A 10,109-nucleotide genomic window follows, 5' to 3' on the forward strand; every position below is an offset into this window, starting at 1 on the left:
CTGCCCAGCCCTGGTGTCCTCTCGGAAGGTGACCGGGGCCTTCCTGCCCCTGTGTGCAGTGAGAGTGACCCTGACTCCCTGACTGGGCCTTCCGATCCCGGTGGTTCTCTGGTGGTCAGAGCTGGGAGGCCCTTGGAGCCTGCGAGTCTGTAGCCAAAGCAGAGAGAGAGGGCAGGGGCCGAGTCCAAGGTCCCTCGGCCCTCTGGGGCTTCCGTGGTTGGCAGCTCCTGCCTTTGACATTCAGTTCCTTTCTCTGCCACAAGGGAATGAGACCAGCTGCCTGTTGCTGCTTGCCTCTTGGTGTGTGGGTGAGCAAGAGAGGGTGCACAGAGCAGGGGCTGCGGCCTGGTGGGCACATCATCACACCTCACTGCATCTTTCAACACCACCTCCCGCTGGCCCCATTCTCACGTCAGGCTGCAGCCAACCCGCTGGGAATCCTCAGGGCTGGAGGCTGCAGTACAGCAAGTGGCCATGAGAGGGCAGCAGGCAAACCATTGCTGGGCTGAGCGGGAGAAGAAGGGCCTGGCCCGCAGAGGTCTGGCCTCCAGGGTCAGTGTCTGCCACACTGCCAGGGTCAGTGGTGAGCTTGTTATGGGATGTTTTTTTCGAGGTAAAAAATGACAGTTAACGATAATAACGACATATGTTTATTGAGTGCTTATTCTTTGCCGGGCACTGCGTGATGTCCTCACACCGGCCTTGCTAAGGTTACCCCCCATATTGGAGGTGAGAAAACAGAGGCCAGGAGAGGCTGAGAAATCTGGCTGTCAGTGGGGCTGGTCCCGGAACCCATGTTCCTAGCCTGAGGTTGCCTTGCCACTGTGCCTGCCATTGATGCCTGATGTCCCCTAGATTCTACGGCCAAAGTGGTTGCACCCACTCTGTGGACGGGGAAACTGAGGCTCAGAGACAGCTGATGAGTCGCCCTGAGCCCACGCGCCTGCTAAGTGACAGACCCTGTGTGCGTGTGGCTCTGTGACTTGAGTTCTTGGCTTTGAATTTTTAGTCTCCGGTGTCGGGGTGTAGGGGCGCTTCTCTGTGTCCCCCTGTAACCCTAGTCTGAAGCTGACTACCACGGCCCTTTCTGCTGGGAGTGGGAGTTCACTGCCTTCCAACAGAAGTGGAAGACTCTGTGTTCTGTGTCCAAAATTTGCCCAGACTTTGACTACGGGAGGTGGAGGGAGGTGTCGAGGCTGCTGGCAGTCCAGGGTGGGGCCCTGGGCTCACAGTCTGTCCTGGAAGATCTGGGCACTGGGGAGTCTTGCAGAGGCTGGAGCCACCCTGGGAACAAAGGCCCTGGCCCCTGGGCCGCTGGTTAGGGCAGATGCCTCTAGAATACCAAGGCCGCTTGGCCGGCCCTGGACCCCGCTCTGCCAGGCTGGCAGGGGAGCAAGGGCATTTCCAGGAGGGCCTGAATTCCTCCTCCCCTCTGTTCCCATGCCCTGGCTCTGCCCTCCGGGGCAGGGGGTGGCATGCTGCTGGACCTTCAAGCACAGCCCCCTCCCAGGGTGCTGCACCTTGGCAATGTGTGTGTACTTCTCAGGGAATGTATTCTCGAGATGTTTCAGCGCCTGCTGATCTATTAGCATAGGCGGCGCCTTCCTGCCCTGGCCTTAGGTTTCCCTGGCGGAGGGGGGCAGGGAAGTGAGGGGAAGATAATTATATGCTTTCACCCTGCAAGATGCTCCTTCTTAAAAGAAAACCCTGGGGCCCGCCCTGGTGGTGCAGCGGGTTAGGGCGCAGCCCTGCAAGCTAGCAGCAGCCGCCGCTTCAGTGCAGTGCTGGTTTGATCCCCGGCCAGGGAGCTGACCCACATGGCGCGGCAGACCTCTCCTGACCCGCCCGCTGCTCCCCTCAGCAGTGGACTTCATTGGTCTGCCTGTCCTGCTCCCTACTCGGTCTCTGATGGGGATTCTCACTACCCCTCACCTCTGGCCTGTACCCCAGTTCTGTACGCATCAATAAAATACATCTTTAAAAAAGAAAGAAAGGAAACCCTGGGTGAATTCTGTTTGGGAACTGGACCCTAGAGGTAAGGGCTCTGCTTCCTGTCTTGCTGGGGTGTGCTGGGGTGAATATGAGTGGAGTAGGGAATGGACCATGGACCCCAGAACCCACTGCTGGGCTGAATCCTGGCTCTGCCCTTACCAGGGCCTTGAGCTGGGGAATAGTATCTAACCTCAACTTGTCCATGCACTGGGGTCACGACAGCATCAGCCTCTTGAGATGTCAGACGTGAGGGGGAGCCTAGCTGAGTCATCTCAAGGGGCACTGTGCCCCGGGAAGCAGGAGCAGGCAGGGGGCGTCGGTCTTCTCTGTGTAGTTCACCTACAGTGCCTGGAACAGGGCCTGGCTCACGCAGGTGCCTGAGAGATGTTGGAGAGTAAATACTAGGGAAGAACATCCAAATGAAATGATACTGCAGCTAAGAATGCGCCCCTAAGTCACTCGAGCATAAGCTGCCCTCGGGGTTACCACTGAGATGGAAAAAGGCACAAAATGATGTAAAAATAAACTATTATGTTATTTAAAAAAAAAGAGTATAAGCACGGGTTGACTCTCAGGGATGCATTGCAACTTGTTATAATGCAATGTCAGTTCAGTTAAAAAAATTTAAAAACAAAACAAACAAAAACATCCAGTGATTACAAACAGATTTAGAAAGTTGTCTGTTGACCAAAACACGGAGATCAAAAAACGACTGACACATACTCCCCAGCACAGTGACTGGTGACCTGCCCTCCCTGTTCTTGAAAGGCAGCCCCCACTGTCTTGGCCACTGGGACAAGACAGGCCTGTTCTTTGCAGGGGAGTCCACATTCCGTGCAGGATGGGGTTCCCTCGGCACCCTATGCAGCCCTGCTGTGGCAGCCAGCACCCCCACCTGCACGGGGCAAGTAGGGATGGTGTGGGGTGTGCGCAGATTTTCCTCTGATTGTATTGGAGGTTCCTGCGCTCTAGATCATGTCTCTACTCGGCGGCCTGGCACCATGGCCCAGGGGCAGCGGAGTTCATGCAGGCCTCGGGGCCCAGAGCCCACTGCCTCCGTCCCTCCCCATGCCAGCAGATCTGCCAGCTCTGACCCCCGGCCCCCCACTCGGGTAAAGGGGCTCGAGCTGGCTTAGGAGCCTGGCCCAGGGGGATTCATGTCTCTGCTACTTCTCATTTGCATATCCACCTTTGCTTCGTCTTGGAGCCTCAGTTTCTCCACCTGGACGGTGACAGGGAAGACCCCAGCCTCGCCCGGGGGTTGTAAGGATAACACGGTGTTGAGGGCCGGGTGAGGCGAAGCAGGCAGCACTGCATGTTTGGGAAGTGAGAGCCCTCCGCCCTGCCCCCCAAAGGAGTCATGCCAGTAAAGGGGTGTGGGGAGAATCTTCCCAAAGCACAAGTTCACCCCATCAGCCAAGCACCAGCAGATGAACAAGACGGGATGGCGAAGGGAAGGGACATGCTGTCGGGTTTAAAAATCGGCTGTCTGTGCCCTTCTGATGTCTGGTCATTGTCAGGCCGCTTTGCAAAATGCACCGGGACACCAATCGCATGCATGTTTGAGGACCAAGTACTAGCGAGCTGGAGAAACAGGACAGCGTATCTCCTCGGAGGGCAGCAGGGCCGGGCGCCTGCTGGATGAGGGCTTCTGAGCTCAGGCAGCCGGTGCCTTCTCGGTGCCTTCTGGGCGCCTCGGCATTCTCGCCCGCGGAATGGCGTGCACTCGGGCCGTGTGAAATTCTTGCCAAGAGTAAATGAGCTGATGTAAATAAAGGGCATAGCACTTAGGAAGTGCTCGTAGAAGTTGAACCAAAATACCGCTAACTTCCTGGGGTTTTCACTCAGAATCCGCACACAAAACCAAGGTCGGGAACGCACCCTGGTCTACTTTTACTTTGAGTTTCAGGTAGCCTGGAAGAAGAGCCACCCTCCCGCCCGCCAGTCCCTGCTGGCTTCAGTGCCTGGACCACCCTCCCGGAGCTGCTGCTTCCCCGGGAGGTCTGGGGTGAGCCTCTCTGCCCTTGCTGACTTCCCCTAAGTCCCTTTCTGCCGAGTTACTGAACACCATGAGATTTGAAGGGTCAGGCTTATTGTTGAGTCTTATTCAAATGCAGACCCCATGGGGACTGAGCTCAGACCGGGCTTCCTGGGTCTGATGTTTCTGACGCTCTGTTCTGTTGCTGGGCTCAGCCTGGTCATCAGAGCGGAACAAAGCTAGCCAGGCCTGGGGGTATTTGTAGCCACTGGATTTCTTTGCAGCTCCCTGGGGGCAGGAGGTGGGGGGGGGGTTGGTGCATCTGTGGGGTGGATTCCTGTGAGGGGTGTCGACTCAGTCAGCGGGGCATGCAGGTGTGCAAATAAATGCTCACTGCGTCCTGGTGTGAGCAGAGGGCCTGTCACTTGCCTGGAGGCTACGGGGTGGGGTGGGACACAGTCCAGGGTGCAGGGGCTGGACCCAGGGGCTCGGAGTTGGCACTGGGTGATTTGGATCCAAGTGCTAGATCTGGGAGCGTAGGCTGGGCCCCTGGGGGTTAATTTGTAGGGCACAGGTCATAGAGAGAAGGGATGAGAAGAGAGGTGCTACTCTTCACTCAGAGCCTCTTTCTTTCTGGTCTCCTTGCAGTCTGCTGGCCACAGGGCCACGGCACAGCCTGGCACAGGCAGCTTGACCAGGACACCTGGTGGCTGTGGACCCTGCTCAGAGCGGCCCCCTTTGGTGAGTGGTGGATCCCTTCCTGCCTCTGGGAGCACCCCAGCCCTCTCCCAGCCAGGTAGCTGAACTAGTCTCTCATGGGGGGCTTCCGGGTGCTGAGGTTGTCCCTTTGCCCCGCACTCTGCCTGCTCTCCCGGGGCCTCTTCTTCTGTCACTTGACTCCTTGAGATGCCCCTCGACCCTACCCCATCCTCTCCTCTCCGCCTTGTCTGGGTTCTCTGACCAGTGCGGCATCACATTGGTTGAAGGGGGTCCCTGAGCTCACGCCATAGGCAGAGGAGGCTGAGGCTGGGGAACCTGGGCTCAGATCTTCTTTGCAGGCCACTTTGCTTTTCTGTCCATGTGGAGGTCACTTCCCCGAGGCCTGGATTCACACCCCAGGGACAATGAACAAATCCTGGAGGGCGACGGGGCCTGGGAAGGGGTATTTCTTAGCAGCTCTTTGTGCTCCGGGCCAGCTGACTCTTAGAAATCCTGGGAGCCCCAGGACTCCTCATCTGGAGGAAGCTGGTCATCTGCATGGGAGGGCCTTGACCCCGCTGCCCACCTTTCCTGGCCCAGCAGGCTTGGGTGGGCTGATCCTGGCAGGTTGCCAATCCAGGCAGGGATCCCTGGGATCCTTTCTGCACAGGGGCTGGGGTTAGAAGGAGGCATCTTCTTCATCCTGGGGGTGGCCAGAGGATGAATAGAAGGAGACCACCTGGGGAACTGGGCAGCACAAGATGCAGACAGATGAATGTCAGGTGGTGGCAGAGGACTGGCTCGAGGCAGGAGCAGGTCATTCCTTGCATGCGGGGTTTGGGGAATGAGGTGTTTGCCCTATAGGGGCCCACAGAGGAAACCAGAGCTCACAGGAGAGGCCTGGCAGTGCTCTCTCGGCGAAACCCCCGGGTATTGGAAGCCAGCTCTGGAGCTGCTCAGGAGTCCTCAAAGAATGTTAGCTGCTTGGGCCTTATGCAGTGTGAGCACTGGAAAGGGAGCTGGGGCACTTCCCTGGGCGCCTGGAGGCCAGTTCTCCCAAGGGAGCAAGCTGGTGCCCCTGGTGGTGTGGGGCCCCCAAGCTGGCTGCTCCCTGACCACCGTCCACCTTTGCCCACAGCCCTTGCCTGGTGGAGAAGCAGCCCCATGAAGGTGCCCAGCCATGCAATGTTCCTGGAAGGCCGTCCTCCTCCTTGCCCTGGCCTCCATCGCCATCCAGTACACGGCCATCCGCACCTTCACGGCCAAGTCCTTCCACACCTGTCCCGGGCTGGCGGAAGCGGGCCTGGCCGAGCGGCTGTGCGAGGAGGGCCCCACCTTTGCCTACAACCTGTCCCGCAAGACCCACGTCCTCATCCTGGCCACCACCCGCAGCGGCTCTTCCTTCGTGGGCCAGCTCTTCAACCAGCACCTGGACGTCTTCTACCTGTTTGAGCCCCTCTACCACGTCCAGAACACGCTCATCCCCCGCTTCACCCAGGGCAAGAGCCCGGCGGACCGGCGGGTCATGCTGGGCGCCAGCCGGGACCTCCTGAGGAGCCTCTACGATTGTGACCTCTACTTCCTGGAGAACTACATCAAGCCGCCGCCCGTCAACCACACCACCGACAGGATCTTCCGCCGCGGGGCCAGCAGGGTGCTGTGCTCGCGGCCGGTGTGCAGCCCGCCCGGCTCCGCGGACCTGGTGCTGGAGGAGGGTGACTGCGTGCGCAAGTGCGGCGTGTTGAACTTGACCGTGGCCGCGGAGGCCTGCCGGGAGCGCAGCCACGTGGCCATCAAGACCGTGCGGGTGCCCGAGGTCAACGACCTGCGGGCCCTGGTAGAAGACCCGCGCTTAAACCTCAAGGTCATCCAGCTGGTCCGCGATCCGCGCGGCATTCTGGCTTCCCGCAGCGAGACCTTCCGCGACACGTACCGGCTGTGGCGGCTCTGGTACGGCACCGGGAGGAAGCCCTACAACCTGGACGTGACGCAGCTGACCACGGTGTGCGAGGACTTCTCCAACTCCGTGTCCACCGGCCTCACGCGGCCCTCGTGGCTCAAGGGCAAGTACATGTTGGTGCGCTACGAGGACCTGGCCAGGAACCCCATGAAGAAGACCGAGGAGATGTACGGCTTCCTGGGCATCCCCCTGGACAGCCACGTGGCGCGCTGGATCCAGAACAACACGCGGGGTGACCCCACCTTGGGCAAGCACAAGTATGGCACCGTGCGGAACTCGGCGGCCACGGCCGAGAAGTGGCGCTTCCGCCTGTCCTATGACATCGTGGCCTTTGCCCAGAACGCCTGTCAGCGGGTGCTGGCGCAGCTGGGGTACAAGCTGGCCACCTCCGAGGAGGAACTCAAGAACCCCTCCATCAGCCTGGTGGAGGAGCGGGACTTCCGCCCTTTCTCGTGACCAGGGCGCTGGGGTGGGGGTGACGGGTACATGGTGTCGATTTTGATAAAAGGGACCGTTTTTAACTGTTGCCTTATCTCCCCCCCTCCCCCCAGTCCCGGGTCTTTGTGTCCTTTCTGCCCCTGGGCCCCCTCCCCACCCCCACCAGGCCCTCCTCTTTCTGCCTCTTTCTGACTCTGAAATTTGCACTATGTCTTGGATAGGAATCATTGGGGCAGAGGGGGCCTGAAGTGGGGTCCAGTTCCCCACCCTACCCCCCTTTCCACACATGTGGGATGGCTGTCTGCAGTGAATGGTGACCATGTTTACAAGCACCACACACACACACACACACACACACACACACACACACACACACAGACAGACACCCCAAACCACACAATTTCTGAAGCTTTCAGAATGGTGGGAGGGGTGGGGGGTATGGAGTGTTTGCAGCGTCTGATTTCTACAAGGCAAGAGGTTGAAAACACAAAGGCCATCTCTCTCTCTAACTTATGAATGGTCTCTCTCCCTCCCCGTCCTGCTTCCTGCCCCACAGCCTACTGCCCCGGAGCAGAGAAAACTGCCCCATCCTGCACACCCGTGCCTGTCGGTGAGCAGGTTTTTACTGTGAGGTGAATGTGGACCTTTATTTTTTCCAGTCTGTGGCGATGCTGTCTGTCTGTCTGTCTGAGTCTTGTGGCTGCCCCTGGACCAGAGATGGCTGATAAGTCTTAGGGGTTTCTGACTGATCTTGGGGTCAAGCCGTGATATTTCTTTGTGCCAAAAAGAAAAAAAAAAAAGAGTGAATCAGTTTGCTACATGAACATGGAAATGCTTTATCTGTGTTTTCTGTAAATAAAAGTACAATAAGACCTGAATGTGATCATGGGACATTGAATGGGTGAGGACACACCTTGGTGGCTTTGGGGAGGAGAGAAGGAAGGCGTGGTGGTGGGGCTTAATGTCAAGGCTCAGACTTTCTGAACTCAGGTTGTCTCCATCACTCTTGACACTGAGTTCAGTGTTTCATTTTCCTTCAGTTGAGACCAGACACCTTCCAGCCAGGGGTATGTTTGAATGTCTAGCAGCTCCTAATACCTTGCTCAGTCAATGACCTGAGATCAGCATGAAGTCCTGGTGGCCCCATCCTGTGCCACGGTCTACCCCTTTAATTTCTGGGTCTGGGGAACATTTGAAGAATGGGGTGTCTCCTTATCAACTGGCCTGGAAGTAGTCGAGTGGATGAGACTGGGAGAGGCTGGAGTTCCTGGCCTTTTGGGAAAGAACCTTCCACTCAACTTCATGGCTAGAGAGTTGACTTGTGGACAGGTGTCTACATTGGGGAGGGGTTGGGGGGTATCAGCAGTGTTATCCCCCTTTCCTTCCTTGCCATTCTAGCAGCTTCCCCCTCTCTTATTCCAAGGAAGCAGCTGGTCCCTGCAGTTGAGGACAACATTGTCCTGTTGTCAAGAACAATAGAAGTGCCTGGGGAGGCAGCCACAGAGGTCCTGGGCTTCCTGAGGAACTCAGTCTGATCAGGAGGATCTAGACCTAGCAAAGACCTTAGATAATAGTAACTTAGTCAAGGTAGGTTATTGTGTTTCATTCTCAGTGGATATAGGCTCATACTGGTCAAGGCTGATTCTGTGGCTACCAACTTGTGTGCCCAGGTATCAGAGGCCCTGGGTTTTTGCATCTTCTTGCTGCTCCATTATCCTAACCCTTGTTGACCAACCAGGCAGAGAAGAAATGAGATGGGAAGACATAGCGCTGTCATTTGTGAGAACTCCCTAGTTACAGATAACACTCCTGTTCATGTCTCATTGGCTACAACCTGGTCACATGTCACATTTAGCTGCAAGGGAGGCTGGTAGGGTTTTTTTTTTTTTTTTTTTTAATTGTGGGTGGCCGTAACTATTACAGTGGCCAAGCAGTCTGGCCTTCAGATTCCTTTTCTGCAAAAGAGGCTATGATTTACAACCTCATGCTTTAGGACCAGTGAAGCTGATTAAGAAAAGTCTCTGGAAGGACTGGTGGGCAGGGCTGGGACTTTTGGTGCCCTCTTCTTAGCCCTGGTTCACAGGCGTTACTTCTCCAGCCTACGGTAAGGGAGACATCCTACAAGTTGGCTCCGTCGCAGCAGTTCCCAGGTGGTCAGGGCCCATCCGGGTGCCCCTAGACAGCTATGCAGGTACTCAGGTCAGGAAATGGAAGCCACGGCCAGTTGATTCTCCCCCTGGTACATGGTGATGAGACTGCAGCATTTTCCCAAGGAGTTCTCCTCACTCTGACTGCCCTGCCTCAGAGCATCCAGAGCCAGGAGGCAGCTTGCCTCTGGGGGTCGCTTCATGCTCAGCCTGGGAGAACCTGGATGGAGCTCCTGGCCTTTGGAGAAAGAACCCTCCCCCTCAATTTACATGATGGGAGACTTAGTTTCTTTATAATTTGTTTCTATCAGTTGAGGTGTATAACAGCGTAACAGCTTCAGGTGGCCAACACTACAATCTAATGTTTGTATACAGTGCATGTGATCACCACCACCAAGAATCTAGTTTGCTTTCATCACCACACAACTCACACCAGCTTTACGTGGTTTCACCTCCCTCCTGACTCCTCCCTGTGGTAACCATCGCCTGTTCTCTGTACTGAAAAGATTGCTTTGTTTCTTTAGATTTGCTTTGTTCCTTTATATTCCGCATAGGAGTGAAATCATATGGTATTTATCTTTATCCATTTGACTCATTTTTACTTAACATTATTCCCTCCAGTTCTTCCCATGTGGTTGCAAATGGCAGGACTTCATTTTTTTTTTTTTAAAGGTTTATTTATTTATTCATACAGGCCAGAGATGTGGAGAGTGAGAGGATTCACCAGGGACAGAGTGGGGAGCAGAACAGGCAGATCTACGAAGTACACTGCTGAGGGGAGCAGTGGGCGGGTCAGGAGAGGTCTGCCACGCCATGTGGTCACCTCCGGGGCAGGCGGGAATCGAACTCATGAGGAAGTGGCTTTTAGATTCTCAGTGTGGTGCTTTAACCCGCT

The 10,109-nt window shown here is 56.4% G+C and overlaps 1 protein-coding gene across 1 annotated transcript; it reads left to right on the plus strand.

Moving 5' to 3' along the window:
* The first annotated feature begins 3,904 nt into the window (after window positions 1-3,904).
* Window positions 3,905-7,177, plus strand: CHST1 (carbohydrate (keratan sulfate Gal-6) sulfotransferase 1). Its single transcript, XM_004682883.2, has 3 exons — window positions 3,905-4,000; window positions 4,619-4,711; window positions 5,808-7,177. The coding sequence occupies exon 3, from the start codon at window positions 5,850-5,852 to the stop codon at window positions 7,083-7,085; it is 1,236 nt and encodes a 411-aa protein (XP_004682940.1). The 5' UTR covers window positions 3,905-4,000; window positions 4,619-4,711; window positions 5,808-5,849; the 3' UTR covers window positions 7,086-7,177.
* The last annotated feature ends 2,932 nt before the right edge of the window (window positions 7,178-10,109 follow it).

This window comes from Condylura cristata, unplaced genomic scaffold (genome assembly GCF_000260355.1).
Source record: "Condylura cristata isolate star-nosed mole 26May11 unplaced genomic scaffold, ConCri1.0 scaffold00015, whole genome shotgun sequence".
Taxonomy (NCBI): domain Eukaryota; kingdom Metazoa; phylum Chordata; class Mammalia; order Eulipotyphla; family Talpidae; genus Condylura; species Condylura cristata.